We start from the raw sequence: 16,091 nt of genomic DNA, 5'->3' as shown, positions 1-16,091 counted from the left end.
TCCTCATTGCTGCCCTCAGCTGGGCCAAGTTTTTTGAGAACAGAACCATCTCAACCTGTCTTGAAAGTAAAAACCAAGGAGCTCCATGTGGAGCCAGTTTTCCCATTTGCACCCTCCCCCCCAGCAGCTAGAACGGCCTGGTGCACCCAGTGCTGCAGGTTCCTGGGCTTCTCACTGGCTCCCTCCCCTCCCCGGGCTCAGTGGTCACTGTGCATCTTCCAGAGCGTTTGTCAGCATCCCTTTTCTGCTGCCTCTGGTGCCATCTCCTTGTCCTTGAGGGTTTTTACCTTTCTCCCCATTCGTTCTCATTTCAGGGTGGGGAGGGGGAGGGAGAGAGCATCTTTCCTCATTCTGGGTGCTCCCTGTGGGTCCCTTGGTCACCTGTGTGTCTGCGGCCTCTCCAAGGGACCAGAACTGGAGCTGTGGTCAGAAGGGTGGCCAGGTGACAAGGCTGCTGGCTGAGAACCCCACTCCTAACCTTTATTGCTCTTCTGATGTCTCTGTGTGTGTTCCTGGGGTGTGTGTTGAGTTGTCTGTTTTAAACACTCTTGCCAGGGTGTGGGGTGGTGCTTTACATGGCTCTGTCATTTCCTAAGAAGGGCATGGATTTGTCCAGATGGCCAGTGGGTCTTGGTGTGGGCTGGTTGAGTCATCTCAAGGAGATTGTCTTGTCTCGCTTCTCTGAGAATCATTATTGACTCACTAATGTATCTTTAACGGAAACCATCAGCAAATTGGTGTTTTACAGACTGGCTGGCCCCAGAGCACTGTTAAAAGGTCAGGAATCCTGAACTGAGAGAGATGGATGAAATCTGATGATTCTGACCAGTTGAATGCAGAGCTGGACGTGGACAGACCACTTAACCACGTAGTCCGGGAGTGTGCTGACGTAGGTTGCGGCACAGGAAAAGATGTGAGCTCAGGCATCAAATGCTTCCCCAGAGTGGATTGCTGGCCAGCCTAGCTTGGTGGTTCTGGACAGAGGGGCTGATGAATCTTGGACCCTTACGGCTTTTCTGGAGGGTTTTGTCTTTGGCAACCAGAAGTCTGGTCACCTTGGGGAAGGTGCAGCTTCTCAGCCTTTGAGAAGGTGAGCTTCTTGAGCTCAGGACTGAGTATGGTCCACACCCATCTGCCCTGCTTCTCTGAGCCTCAGACCTGGAGCTCTGGCCCGTGTCTATCTGTTCATTCCTTCCTTCCTGTTGATTGTGGAAGTGCCCGGCCCTCTGGTAGTTGTGGGGGGTGGGTCTCAGTTCCTGCCTGCAAAGGTATTTACAGTCTTGACAAAACAATAGGTAACACCATGGACTGTTCAGTGTGAACACAGCCTTACAGATAAGGCGTTACACTCCCACCCTGACCCCTGTCCTCAAAGCAGCCCCGCCAGGAAGGAGCTGTGGTTATCCCCAGCTTAGAGAGGAGAAGACCGAGACACAGAGCGCTTAAGAAGCTTGCCTGACAAAACATTCTCTGACATAAGTTGTAGCAATGTTTTCTTAGGTATCTCTTCCAAAGCAATAAAAGTAAAAGCAAAAATATGCAAATGGGACCTAATCAAATTTATAAGCTTTTGCACAGCAAAGGAAGCCATTAAAAAAAAAAAAAGTCAACGTACAGACTGGGAGAAACTATTTGCAAATGATGTGACCTACAAGTGCTTAATTTCCAAAATACACAAACAGCTCATATGGTTCAATAACAAAAATCAAATGACTCAATCAAAAAATGGGCAGAAGATCTAAATAGACATTTCTCTAAAGAAGACATAGTGATGGCCAATAAGCACATGAAAAGATGCTCAACTTTGCTGTTTATTAGAGAAATGCAAATCAAAACTACAGTGAGGCATCACCTCACACCAGTCAGAATGGCCATCATTACAAAGTCCACCAATGATACATGCTGGAGAGGGTGTGGAGAAAAGGGAATGTAAACTGATGCTGCCACTATGGAAAACAGTATGGAAATTCCTTAAAAAACTAAAAATAGACTTACCATAGGATCCAGCAGTCCCACTCCTGGGCTTATCCAGAGAAAACTCTAATTCGAAAAGATGCATGCATCCCACTGTTCATGGTAGCAGTATTTACAATAACCAGGACATGGAAGCAACCTAAATGTCATCAACAGATGAATGGAGAAAGAAGATACGTGGTTTATACACAATGAAATATTACTCGGCCATAAAAAAGAATGAAATAATGCCATTTTCAGCAACATGGGTGGACCTAGAGATGATCATACTAAGTCAGAAGTAAGTCAGACAGAGAAAGACAAATATCGTATGATATCACTTAAATGTGGAATCTAAAAGGTGATACAAATGAACTTATTTACACAACAGAAACAGACTCACAGACATAGAAAACAAACTTATGGTTACCAAAGGGGAAAGTGGGGTGGTGGAGGGATAAATTAGGAGATTGGGATTGGCAGATACAAGCTACTATGTATAAAATAGATGAACAACAATGTGTTCTGCGTGTGTATAGCACAGGGAACTGTATTCAATGTCTTGTAATAAACAATAATGGAAAGACTTAAAAAAAAAAACTGTATATGTCAAGTTGAAAAAAAAACAAAACAACTTGCCTGAGACCACACGGCTCCCGGTGGTGGAACCACTGTCCACACCCGGGCAGTCTGGCTTCGGAATCCACGGCTTTCCTACTGCTTTATGCTGCCACTGCCTCTTGTATTGGAAGGATCAGACAGATCGGCAGAGATACTGTGGTAGGTGATGTGAGGGAGGTGACAGGACAGAGGGGGCCACCATGGAGGAGGTGGCATCTCAGCTGGTTCTCCCTCTGGGAGTTAGCAGAGACCAGAATGTGCTACCGAGGGGAGGTGTGAGAGATTGTGGCACGTCCTGGGGACTCCAGAAGTGGTTTTATGTGCATCCCACTTACCGTGGCTGTGTACATAACTACCCCAAAACAGACTAGTTTTATTTGTTCATAGATAGTGCAGGTCAGGAGCTGGGGCCGGGCATGCTGGGGATGGTTTGGCCCTGCTCCATGATACCTGGGCCTCAGATGGAGAGCCTGAAGGCTGGGGGAGGGGGTCACCTGAAGTCTGGGTTACTCCCGTGTCGGGCAGTTGATGCTGGTGTCAGCTGGGGGGCTTGGTTCCTCCCACGCCCTCTCCACGTGGGCTAGCTTGGCCTTCCTCGTGGCTTAGTGGCTGGGTCCACAGGCAGGCATCTCAGGGCCAGCATCTCAAGAGAGAAGCCAGAGAAAAGAGACTTTTTCTAACCCCAGCATCAGATGTTAACATCAGATGTCACTTCCACTGTGGTCACCCCAGTTCCCCCAGATGCATGAAGAGAGAAGAAGACCCCATATCATCAGAGGAGTGCCATCGCCACGGGATGTGGCTGCCTTTGGAAGATACCATCCACCACACTGTAGCTCTACCCAGGTTGGAATGGACACAGCCACTCTACTTGGCTGGTTTGGACAAAGGTTATTAGTTAGCAGGCTGACATCAGATTTGGCTTGATGCTCCCCCCACCCCCTCATCCTCCACCTTCAGATGCCCCAAAGTTGTCAGTGGAGAGTGATCTGGAGCCCAGTCAGTGGAGATTACTGCAGTCACCAAACATCCTGAGCTGCTGCCATGCCAGGCGGGCAGCACACGGAATCCTCAGCCCCATCAGGGGACAGCAGGCCCCTAAGGAAGGCAGGCAGATAAACAGTAGTGGCCGTGTCAGCCAGCACTGAGAGCATGGCCCAGCACTGGCCACTCTTCTGAGCACTTTGCATACTCACAGAAAGCCCACACCGCCCTAACCAGGTAGGTGCTCCTGCTGTCCCCATTTAACAGATGAGGAAACAGCCACAGAGAGCCACCTCCTCCGTGGCGGCCTCCCCTGTCCCGTCACCATACTCACATCACATGCCACATTATCTCTGGCTCAGTATCACAGCAGAGCCACATTGCAAACCCTCTGCTGTGTGTCTGGAAGGGGATGCCCGCGATACAGTGTGGTAGGTGCTCTGGGTCATGTTTACACAGGCTGCTCCCTACAGCCCCTGTTCCCAGCCCCAGATATGAGCTCTTAATAGATTAGAGTGACTGGGTGGCGTCCAGCCCTCAAATATATTCCTTTCCAAGGTGCTGAAGGCCAGCTTTTACCTACAAATGTATGGCCAGGATCTTATGAGCTCCAGTTCCAGGCAATCAGGTGTTTGTGGTGTGCTTAGTACATGCCAAGTTCTGGGCCCATGCTCCTGGGAGAAGCAGGCTCTCTCCAGGGGCCATAGTCCTGTGACACCAGTCAGTGATCACACTCGAAGAGGGGAAGGACTGCACGGCGTCTGCAGATCAGCAGGTTTTGTGGGTGAGGATGCACTGGCCTCCATGGTGGTGGCTGGGGACTTCTCAGGGTGGGTGTGTCCAATGGGTTGATGGTACTAGGAGTGTAGAGGGCAGGGTGCCCAGGCCGTGGGGTCGGTGAGGGCAGAGGCACAGAAGGCACAAGGTTCTGCAGAGGGAGAGGGGGCATCTAGTGCTGCTGGGCGGGAAGTGTGATGGGTGGGTGGGGACCAAGCGACTGGTTGAAAGCCCTTGAGTGGAGCCAGGCCTTTCAGCCGCACAGGGATGGCAGGATCAGATGAGAGGAGCCCTCTGGCTGCAGGGCTGCTGGTGCCTCTCCCTTGATCTTATCCCCTCACCTGCTTTGACCCTCCCCTTGGCCTGACTCCCATGCTGTACGCCTCTCTTGTCCCCCTGCTCTAGGCCCCGATCTTCCTCCTGCATCTTTCCTGCACGGCATCCCCTGCTGTGCTCCTCCTCCTCCCGCTCACTCCGGCACATCTGTGTGCTTCCCTGTAGGCAGCAGCCTTCATTTTGCTGACCCAGCAGAAGTCCTGTGACCAGGAGACCAATTACAACGTCATGCTGTATTTATAGCATTTATAGCATACTTCTACTGTGCCATGTTGCTGTTGCAAATTTTGTGTCTTTGTGGGGGTTGTCAAACCACGTCCCGATTCAGAACCAGCTGGCCCCGCTTCCCAAGACATTCACACTGTATTTTGTGCATCTATCATGTTTTGTTACAGCTCATAGTGCTGTGCATAGTAAGATGTTGAATGCATAAAGGTTCTGTCTCATTCTTGCTTAGAATTTCTCTTGAGATCTCTCTGGAGAATGTTTTATTTTTGCTTTGTCATAAAACTGAGATCTATAACACACAAACAGAAAAGTGCATAAAGCTAAGAAATAATTATAAAGCCAATAAATAATTATAAAGCCAACACCCATTGAGCCCCAGAATGTGCATGCTGCCGGCTCCCCAAGCCCCCAGCGCACCCATCCACATCTCCCCTCCTCCGGCCTCCCCACGCAGTCCTGCATTTGGTGGTAATCACTTTCTTGCTCTTCTTTCTGGTCTGTCCAGCAGTGTGTGTGTACACATCCCTGAACAGCATGATTTAGCTGTGCCTGATTTCAGTTACAAATGGAATATTCACCATGTAGATTCTTCTGTCCCTGAGGTCCCCCCATTGCTGCCTGTGACTGGTTCTTTCACTTTCGTTGCTGTTTAGAATTCCACCATCTGTTTATCCATCCTGTTGACTTGAGTGGTTTTCTCTGTACATTCTTTTACAGCCTTGGTCATCTATAACTTCCTGAGCCTGTGCTATGAATACCTTGGGGGGGAAAGTTCCATCATGTCAGAGATCAGAGGGAAGCCCATTGAGTGAGTATGAAGCCCCCTGGGAGCCTCCCACACCACCTTGTTTCCTTGGCCTGACGTTCTCTGAGCTGTCCTGGCGTCAGCTGGTCACACAGACCACGTCTGCCCATGACCTTGACCTATTGTGCCTCTCCCACACTTCCTGAGTGAGGCCATTCACTGGGACTCTTGGAAGGGCCTGTTTGGCTCTTTCTCCTCTCTCTTCCTGCCCTTTCCTGTTTGCCTGTTTTTCCCTCTTGCAGTTTTGACATTTAGTGCCTTTCAAGTTGGTTTGTTACCCCAAGGCTAATGTCACCCTGCTCCCTCCCGCAGGCCCTGCTGCACATGGAAATGCTCTCTTGTGTCTCTCCCCATGCTTGGCTCAAAGACTGCCCAGGGTCCAAGCCCCATCCCCACCCTACCCCACTGTACCCTGAATGTGAAGGAGGGTGGCCTCCTCCAGCCCCACCCTCCTGAGTCCTGGCTCTCTGCTCACCAGCCCCTTCTCCGCTTGTCTCTTCCAGGTCCAGCTGTGTATATGGCACATGCTGCCTCTGGGGGAAGACTTACTCCATTGGATTCCTGCGGTTCTGCAAGCAGGTGTGTACCCCAGCAAATGCCCTGATCAAGAGTTGCAGGCAGGGGACCAGGAGCCTGGGTCTGTGCCCTGGAGTAGCAGCTGCAGGGGCCATCCTGCCCCTGGTTGAAAGAGTGGCAAAGGCTGGCCTAGGGCCGGGAGGACCCTGCTGCAGGGCCCATCTGTGGGGTTCCCGCTTCCTACGAGGCACCCCAAGCCCCAGCACCCACTCCCCAAGCTGTTAGGGATGCACTTGCATTGGCAGGATGTGCTCAAGGGGGCAGAGACAGGTGTCCCGCGACTGTCTGACTCAGCCCTGGGCAGGCAGTAGTCCCAGGCTCTTGCTCACTTTGACCAAGCCTTGTTGTGCATGAGAATCCAAGGCATTGCCTGGTGATTCTAGAATCTCGGTTTGAAAAATTCTCATCAGCTGCGGCTAGAGGCTGGGAGGGTTCTGCATTAAAGAATGTGACAGAACAGTTCTGTGCAGCCTCTGGTCTCTTACCCCATTTCCCACCTGGCAGTCAGGCCAGCAGCTTCCAGTTTCCAGAGCTGCCCTCCCTGTGGTCTAGAGTGGCCCGGCTGGAGGCGGTGTGGTGTTGTGCTGAAAGTCCATGGGCCTGGGTGACTGGCCACGTGAGTCTGATTTCCAGCTTCTCCTCTGACGGTGTGATCTTGGATAGGTTACGCAACCTCTCTGGACTTTAGTTTCCTCTTTCATAAAGTGAGCATAATGATACTTATCTCAAGGGATGATTTAAGGAACAGGTGAGAGATAGCATTTAACACAGCTCTGGCTCAGAGCCCGCTGTCTTGCTCAGCACCACACCCAGTCAGTGTGACCTGGACTTAATCTCCTCTGGGGCTTCACAGGGCCTGTCAACCCCTCCAGCATCACCCAGTGTCGTCAAGAGGCGAAATGAAACCCATGATCACTGTGACCTGCCCGAGGGCTGGCTTGCTCTCCTGTGCGGGGCCATGCCCGCGGGACGGGCACACCCACAAAGCACTGCCTGGACGTCCCAGGCTCCAGTTCTGCCTCCAGACCATCCTTTCCGAGGGTGTTTCTAAATTCAAAATCTCCCCACAGGACCTGTGGGGGAAAGAGTTCAAACTGTCCTGGGTTTGGGGTGGGGCCTTTCAGAGCCGTTGTTTACCAGCCGTTGGCCCAGCTGTGACTCACTGCTTTCTTTGATGACTAGATTGTGTATGAAGTTTTGATCCCAGATTACTAGCTAGGTTGCCTTGTTGTAAATTATTTCCCAGCCCCATGGGCTCAGATGTTCTGCCTTCCCGGAGGTGGCAGAGACAGGTAGTAAAAGGAAAGGACAGAAGAGGCCTCTTTACCCCTTTCCCATGGGAGAGAGGACACTGCAGCTTTGTTGGCAGGGCGGCGCCTGGGGTTCCGAGTCTCCTGGAGAGTTTGCTGCTCCTGCATTTCAGCTTTTCCGTGCCTCAGTTTCCCTAGCTGCACTGTGGGGATGACGACAGTACTTAGTCATGGGGCTGTTGAGAACACCAAGTGAGCTGACCCAGGGCAGCCTTGGCCTCTCGGCAGGCTCGCAGCGCTCACTCCCTTTCCCCAAAGCGTGCTGGTCCCGCTTCTAGAGAGTAGGGGCCTGGGGAGTTTTGCGGGGTTCACTGACCGCAGCATTGCCCCTCCAGCTCCGCCACACGTGCCTCACCTCTTGGCAGCCCCACAACTCAGGCCACCTGGGGCTCCCCTGTAAACCTCGCTGGAGCCCCTTTCGGGGCAGAGACCTGGGATTTCCACAGGTAACTATGCTCCGGGGTCCTTGCCCCATTGGGAGCCACACTAGCTTAGCCTTTTAAACTGCACCCACCTCCACAAAAGGGGCCTCGTGGCTTGATTTGTTTGGTTTCAAGAGAATGGTGATTCCAGTGATTTTATGGGCGCCATGGGTACCCCTGGCATTTCCTGGGGCCTCTGTAGGGACACGTGGAAACCTGGCTGAGGGATTCTTTCAGCAGCTGAGGCCTCTAATGAATGCTCAGATGTGGGAGACCTCCAAGGACAGCCTGTGCTGTCTGGTTCTTCATTCACCACACAGCGGCCCAGCGACATGGGGCTGGTTACATCCATTTATCATGAGTGGCCACTCAGAGGCTAAGTGACCATCCGTTCAAACTTCCACAGCTGGTAGTTGGCGAGGCCAGAATTCACATTCAGATGTTGGGACTCCAGACCTTGTGCTTTGGGCAGCTTCCTATTTTACACTCCTGTGGGTCATCTCCATCCCTAGGAAGACCCCAGCTCGACATAAACCCCAGGCCCAGGCCCAGGCCCAGAGCATGGGGCAGGGAGCCAGACCTGGGGTGGACGAGGAGGCCCTCACCCACCTCTGCTCCCCGTGTGTGGCCACCTCCCGCGGCTGCCCCCTCCAGCACTTAACGCCGCGCACTTGTCTGCTCTCTGCCCCTGGGCCTCACCATGAGCTGCTCCCTCTGCCCGGCCCCTGTCTCTCTGGGATGTTCCTGCTGGCCCCTTCCCTGGCGCTGTCTCTGTCTCCTGCTCCTCTGTTCCTCCGCCATTCTTCCTTCGCATCCTTCTGTCTTCTCATGCAGCCGTTCCCCCAGGGGCAGGACATGGGGCCTCCCCCGACCCCTGTCCCCTAGCATCCAGCACAGGCCCAGCTGGCTGGTGGAGGTGCTTGCTCCATGGTTTCTGTGCTCATCCTTGACCCTTGACCTTCTCCCCGACAGGCCACCCTACAGTTCTGCGTGGTGAAGCCGCTCATGGCTGTTAGCACCGTGGTCCTCCAGGCCTTCGGCAAGTACCGGGACGGTGACTTTGAGTAAGCAGCGGGTCCGCCTGAGGCGTGTGTGGGGAAGAGTGGGTGGCCCTGCCCAGAGGCTAATGCCCTGGCTAAGAGAATGGGGTGGCCACAGACTGGCCCTCACTCATTTCCTCCTCTGAGTGGAGACCAAGCCTGATCCTGGCCTTCCTCACGCCTCCCTGCACCCCTGAGTCATGATGGCCATCACGCTTGGCCCCGCCTCCGGCACAGGAGTGAGCACTCAGCGTCCATCATGTTCATGTACAGACTGCAGAGTGGTGCCCCGGGGGTGGGCCATGAAGGAACAGTGACTATTCCCAAGGCAGGGCACGAGAGGGTTAGAGCCTTGAGAGGCCCGTCTCCAGTCTCCTCTCCTGTAGGAACTGACACACACACATCACTTTGGGGTTAATGTAAGTGACCGCGTGTCCAGGCCCTGAGCTTGCACGCGCTTCACACATACTTGTACCCATGCCTTGCACAGCAGCCCCCAGGGGCCAGTGAGCAAACAGACTCAGTGGGGGATGTAACTTGGCTCAAGTGAGAAGAGCAGAGCCAAGGTGCATGTCACTCTGACCATCAGGCTGCGGCCCCTGCCCCAGAGGATACCTGGAGTCCTCTGCCAGGAGCATGGGCACCAGGGCTGCAGGTGGCAGGGCCGGCCTGCTCTGCTGGTGCTCACCCTCACGCTCCCTGTAGTGTTTCGACCGCTTTGATCACCTGTCCCCTCTCTTTGGTGGCTCGGGAAGCATTGCTGAGAGCCATGGGGATGGCATATAGTCAGGGCAAAGGGCAGGGGGGTCCTTGTCCCAAAGGAGGGTCTGTTCAAGCCAGAGACTGCTCCGTGTCCCCACAGTGCCACCAGCGGCTACCTCTACGTGACCATCATCTACAACGTCTCGGTCAGCCTGGCCCTCTACGCCCTCTTCCTCTTCTACTTCGCCACCCGGGAGCTGCTCAGCCCTTACAGCCCTGTCCTCAAGTTCTTCATGGTCAAGTCTGTCATCTTTCTTTCCTTCTGGCAAGGTGAGCCTCCTCCCAGCCCCTGTGAGGCTAGCCTGTGCCTCCCTGTCTCCTAAGCCTTGTCTCCTTCCTCTTGCTCACCATTCCCAGTGACCCTAGGGCCGAGGCCATGGGGCTGTCCCTGGGTGATCCTGGCCTGGAGCTCAAGGGACCTCTGTCCACTGAGCACCTGTGGGCTGTGACATCTGAGCCATGAGCTTTGGTGGGACTGCTTCATGGATGGGGACTCGAGGTGATGTCTTGGTGTTATCAGCCAGGAACTGGAGGGATGGGGTTTTCTTGAGGCCTTGGCTTGTGTCAGCCTCTCTGCCCAACAGGAGCAACTGTGGACCCTGCTTCCATCCTCCTGGGGGCATGTCATTTGGCGGGCTGTATGGAGGAGGGGAGACCACGAAGGGGGTCCATTCTGGGGCCAGATGTCAATGCCTCTCTTTCCACATCTTCCCCTCCAGGCATGCTCTTGGCCATCCTGGAGAAGTGTGGGGCCATCCCCAAGATTCACTCGGCCCGAGTGTCAGTGGGTGAGGGCACAGTGGCTGCTGGCTACCAGGACTTCATCATCTGCGTGGAGATGTTCTTTGCAGCTCTGGCCCTGCGGCATGCCTTCACCTACAAGGTCTATGCCGACAAGAGGCTGGACGCACAAGGTATGAGCCATGGTCCTGAGACCAGCGGGAAGAGTGCTCCCCAGCCCCTCCTCAGGATCCCTCCTGCCTCCCAGGGTCCTGCAGGGACAGATCCCTGGCTTATGTGTAAGAAAGGGGCCACAGAGATCAAGGCTCCCCTGTCTCCTGTCACAAGGGTGTGTGTGGGTGTGTGTGTGTGTGTGTACACAGCGGGTCCTGGAAGCTAGACTCATCTATCTCCCGGAGAAGCAGGGTCTGGGGGATGCCTCTGGCTGCTGCTGGGCAGAGAGGGGATACTAGAGGGATGAGGAAGAGGAGGCAGGAATGCCTGAAACAACTTACCCAGTGAGGGGGCAGGAGGGCCTCCTGTCTAACATGTCCACTCGAGGGTTCTGCTGCTGCCAGCTCCCTTGCCCTGTGGCTGGAGGAGGGACCCACTTGTCCAGGCCCCCCACCTGTGCCCACCACAGGCCCTGGGGAGCGGCGTGCTGAGCAGAGCGTAGAAGCGACATCCTGGCCGGCACAGGGCTCCCTGGCCCCCCACCTCCCACCTTACTTGCCATGTTCTTTCCCTGGTTGGGAAGAGGCCTTAAAATGCCTGAGGCTGCTGGAGGCATGTGGCTGAATTGCTCTCCAGGCCTCTCAACTCTGGCACCTGACTGTTCTCCCAACACACTTGCTGGCTGGGCTCTCGAGGCACTTTTTCTAGTTTTGAATCTACACTTAGTGGCAGGCGCTGTGCTGGCCAGGGTTCACCTCTACCTGCTCCTATCTCACCTGTGTCCCGCCAGGCTGCCAGTTGGAAGGATCTGGGCGACTCCCACCCAGTGTTGAGGGAGATATCTGTTGGCACTTGGGAAGGTCACCCTTGTGCCTAGAGCCTGAGGCCATGGCTGAGAACTCTTTCTGCACCCTTAAGACAGGCTTTAAGACATTGTATCTGTACTGCTGGCCCTGCAGAGGCTCTCCCAGGGCGCCTGGCTGTCTTCCCACCCACTGCCCCCAGACACATCCACCCCCAGTGAGAAACAGCATGGCCAGGAATCCAGCTCTAGCAGAGATGCCAGCCCAGCTCAGCCAGGGAAAGCTGCTTCCCGCCTTTGTCCACCGCCCTGCTGGTCCTGGGCATGTGGTCCACCCGCTAACCGAGGCGCCAGGCCCCTCTCAGCCCTCCGGTCAGGCTTGGGTGCAAAGCTGGCTCTGTGGTGTGGTCTGCACAAGTCAGCCACCCACTCCGTGACATTCTGTGAAGTGTTGTGAGGCCTGTAAAGCACATGGTGCCGGCCCAGCAATTCCAGCCAAGCCTAAAGAGGAGCAGGGGTGGGGGTCCCTACTTAGGTGCAGAGGCTGAACTCCAACCACCATTCTGGGTGTCTGCTGTTTGTCCCCCAACCAGAAGAAAGTGTGAGCCCCACACAGGCATCTCCTAGGTGGACACCTCCCCCACTGCCCGGCCCTGAGAGGGCAGCTGGGTCCTCCTGAGTGCTGGCAGGGCTGGGGCGGGGCGGGCAGGGTGTGCGGTGCGGTGCCGGCCTCGGTGGTGGGCGCGTGGTGTTCACTCAGCTGTCTCTTGTCTTCTCTATTTCTCTGGCTCCCTTCCCCCTCCCCCGCCCTGCTTTTGCCCCGGGTTTGGCCGCGGGCAGTGCCGACATATGGCCCTTACGGTAGGTTCTGCTCTCAGTTTGCACGTCTGTCCTGCACGTCAGTCCTGGTCCCAATCATCAGCATGCGTCTCCCCCTAGTTCCTTCTCTGTGTCCCCGTCTCCTCCCTCACAGGCACCCCTGGGTGGCAGAACCCAGAGCACCCGCCCACCGAGGGCTGCCCTCCATAGAGCTTGCCTGCTTCCGTCCTGGTCTCTCATTGTTCTGGAATACGCCCTGCGCAGTCTGAGGGCAGAGTACTTGTTAATGGGAAATCGAGACATTTAGTTTCTGGGCAGAGAGTGGGAAGGTGGAAAGAGCATACAAGTTTGAGTCTGAAGACCTGGGGCCAGAGTCAGGCTCACCTCTTGTATCTCGGTTTTGAGGCCTGGGCCATTTCTACCCCCAGAGCCCATGGGGACAGTTAGGGAATTAGGGGGGAGCACTTCAATGCAGGTGACCCCCGCCCTCTCAGAGCAAAGACGTCGGCTCCGCTGTGGGTCCGTGGCCCACTCCTCAGAGTGAAAGGGAGCATCCGCAGGTGAGGGGGGCATGGGCCAGCTTCCCTGAAGCCTGGGCACCCCCTCACCCACGCTGCCCGTCCTCAGTCAGCGTGCAGCTTGTCCTGGCCCCCCAGGGTATTCTGTGAAAACGCCTACAGGGTGCCAACCTCCACCCCAGCTCCCTTCCCACCTGCCAGACTTTCCCCAGTGGCTGCCTACCTTCTCCCTGTGGGGCTGTGCTCCATTCTGCACCCCAGCCAAAGGAACCATTTCTTTCCTTGTCCCTTCTCATATCTCAGACCCCATACTGTGTCCCAGGAGTGGTTGGTTACATGACACAGCCTTGGGGTGGGGGGTACAGGACCAGGGTTGGGGCCAAGCAGCCTTGCCCCCTCTGCCCCTGCCCCTCACGGCCCCCCTGCCTCCCACCCTGCAGGCCGCTGTGCCCCCATGAAGAGCATCTCCAGCAGCCTCAAAGAGACCATGAACCCGCACGACATCGTGCAGGACGCCATCCACAATTTCTCACCCGCCTACCAGCAGTACACGCAGCAGTCCACCCTGGAGCCTGGGCCCACCTGGCGCGGGGGCGCGCACGGCCTCTCACGCTCCCACAGCCTCAGCGGTGCCCGCGACAACGAGAAGACTCTCCTGCTCAGCTCCGATGACGAGTTCTAGGTGCGGCTGCTGGTGGGGAAAGACTGGCGCCTCGGCCCCGGGCAGGGTGTGCCCCACCTCCAGCCTCACGTCCGGACCGGGAGGCAGGCGGGCACAGCTTTGGCATTGCCCTTTAATTTATTGGACCAGAAACACTCACATATCGCTTCCAGAGGAACAGCCAGATGCTGTCTGTCCAGGGGCCGGCCCAGGCTCGTCCAGGGGCCGGCCCAGGCTCACCCAGGAGCCTTCAGGAATATTTATACAATGCCAAGGCTCTACTGCCTGGGCGAGGGGCAGAGGACACTGGGAGTGACTCCCAGGCCCCTGCAGCTCGTCCTGAGGTGGTGGCATGTTGGGACCAGCCGTGCCCAGGCCCAGATGCTTGTGCTGTGGACCAGCGGCTGCAGCCTTCTCAGCCCTTCCCCCACGAGACTTACAGCCCCTCCCCCAAACACCGTGCAATACTCTGACCTGGGCTCTTACCTGCCTGTTCCCTCTCTGTCCACCCTTGTCTGATGCTAGATTAGCCTCACCCTGGGCAGGAGGAAGGAGGAAGGAACACAGATGCTCTCTGTGGACCCTCTTCCTGACCCAGGCCTGCCTGGCATGCTGCAAGGATCAGAGCCAGACATCAAGAGCCATGGGTCCCACCTCGGAAGGGTGTGCGGGAGCAAGTGGGCCCCTCTTCTGGGTTGTGGCCTTTCCAAGCCCCACAAGGCAGGGGTCTCTGGGCTCCTGAGTGTCCTCTCTGTGGCTGCACCTTCTGCCCGCCTCCTGCCCCTTCCTCCTGGCCTGCTGAGGACAGCTGGCATCCCACACTGCCCTCCCACTTGGGGTCCTTCTTGAGAGTGTTTTGGGGAGAGCCCTTGCTTCCCAGCTGCTCAAAGGGTCAGTGGCTCCCAAACCTCCCTGTCAGGCTGAGCGATCAGCATCTGCTGGATCCCGGTCTCTCCCTGGGGCTTCTCCCTCCTGCTTCAGGGGGAGGGTCTGAGTCTCTGCATTTCAGACCAGCTTCCAGAGGAGCACAGCCTTGCTGGGAAGGAGGGTGGAGGGATGGGGCATGCAGCGGTGGGGAGCCAGGAGGTGGGAGTGGTTCCAGACTCCTCTCCCTGGCCCCGTCTCCACACAGGGCCTGGTGTCCTGCCTCATCTGGCCCCATGGCCCATCTTTTCTGTGCCTTAGTCACACATGAAAGCTCCCCTCCCTAGGCCCTCGGTCTGTCCCAGACACTCCCTGGGGGCTCCCTGTTAAGCTGCTAGCACTCAGAGGATCCTGCAGTGCTGGGCCAAGTGCCCTTGGGCAGGCCTCAGGGCAGGCCCCAGGACTACCAGTCGCCTCCCCTCACCCGCCTCCATGCCCATATACCTGGAGCCTCCCAGAGCCGGAGCCCTTTCTGGCCACTTTTCTTCGGAAGAGCCTTGTGATGGACACAGTGCATATTCATACAGGCAGTGTGTCCCATCGCTGGAAACCCAGAGAGCACGTGATTTTGGGCTACAACAGCCTGGAGGAAGGGTAGGGTGAGGGAGAAGGGCCCTGCCCTGTGGCATCAGAACGTCACCGTGGAATCTCTTCCCTTTTGGTCACTCCTGGACTGAACTGCCCCAAGGATCAGTGAGGGGTTCCCTCCCAGCAATCTTCCTGGGTCTCCTTTGGTCTTTGTGACCAAGCCAGCCCTGAGGGGTGGGGGCACAGAGGCCTGCCTGTCGGGTACTGGAGGCAGCAGGTAGGTGCAGGCTGTCTGAGGAGAACCTCCGGCCTGCCCCCACCGTTTGCTTTCATGAATCTGTTTCTGTGATTCTCCTTCCAGGCCAAAGTGTGCTGCTGACTCCCTGCCCCACTGTCTTTGCCTGCCCCGGCGGCACCAGCCCTCTCGCATGGTGGGTGGGGGAGATGAGGGGCTCAGTGGCAGGGAGCTCGCTGCCCCTGGGGAGATGGGGCTGGGATCGCGTGCCTGACCACTCCATCCCTCCTTCCTAGGATGCATAACCTACCTTGTCTTTTTATTTTTTTTAATTTTTTTTTCCTGATAGAGTAGCTCTTTGTACATAAAAAATACTTGAAAAATTAATTGTATGACGTATGAGAAGACAGAGTCCCCTAGTTTTGTATCTCGTGTATGACTGCCATGAGTTCCACCAGAAAGCCGCTCTATTTTGGTCTCTGTGACATTTTAAATGCGTGACAGAAGTGAGCAAATAAAGTGAGAAAGAAATATATATATGAGATAATATAGATTGTATTGAAATCTCCTCTGCCTGTGGGTAAGGTTTTTTCCCTTCCTCTTCCCCAGCTCTGTGTGTGTGTGTGTGTGTGTGTGTGTGTGTGTGTGTGTGTGTGTGTGTGTGTCTGGGGGTGGATTTAGTGGTTGTGGGCAAGGGTGTCCTAGGAAACCCCCTTCCTTCCAGGGCGTAGGTGTAGGCTGGGGGGGTGGATTCACATTGCCAGAGGCAAAAATTGGGGTCCAGGGCCCCATTGGATAGCGTTTCCCCCTTCCCTGGCCAGTGGGACACAGTGGCCTCCTTGGTCCACTGGCCGCAACACCCCACAGGGCTGTTGTGTACAGCAGGCTGATGCCTT

The 16,091-nt window shown here is 55.7% G+C and overlaps 1 protein-coding gene across 5 annotated transcripts in view; it reads left to right on the top strand.

Annotated features, from left to right (window-relative positions):
- TMEM184B (transmembrane protein 184B) overlaps positions 1-15,730 on the top strand; it is a 51,639-nt gene extending 35,909 nt beyond the window's left edge. For 4 of the 5 annotated variants that reach the window (XM_074375546.1, XM_074375547.1, XM_045520656.2 and 1 more), the window contains 7 exons: positions 5,617-5,707; positions 6,208-6,283; positions 8,985-9,076; positions 9,915-10,084; positions 10,534-10,728; positions 12,351-12,371; positions 13,288-15,730. In XM_074375546.1, coding sequence (XP_074231647.1) covers positions 5,617-5,707; positions 6,208-6,283; positions 8,985-9,076; positions 9,915-10,084; positions 10,534-10,728; positions 12,351-12,371; positions 13,288-13,529 — 887 coding nt within the window. In that variant the 3' untranslated portion in view covers positions 13,530-15,730. The remainder of the gene's footprint in view (positions 1-5,616; positions 5,708-6,207; positions 6,284-8,984; positions 9,077-9,914; positions 10,085-10,533; positions 10,729-12,350; positions 12,372-13,287) is intronic. The other variant, XM_010960310.3, reaches the window with a different exon arrangement.
- The last annotated feature ends 361 nt before the right edge of the window (positions 15,731-16,091 follow it).

This window comes from Camelus bactrianus, chromosome 12 (assembly GCF_048773025.1).
Source record: "Camelus bactrianus isolate YW-2024 breed Bactrian camel chromosome 12, ASM4877302v1, whole genome shotgun sequence".
NCBI lineage: Eukaryota > Metazoa > Chordata > Mammalia > Artiodactyla > Camelidae > Camelus > Camelus bactrianus.
This window is presented reverse-complemented; position numbering and strand designations above follow the sequence as displayed.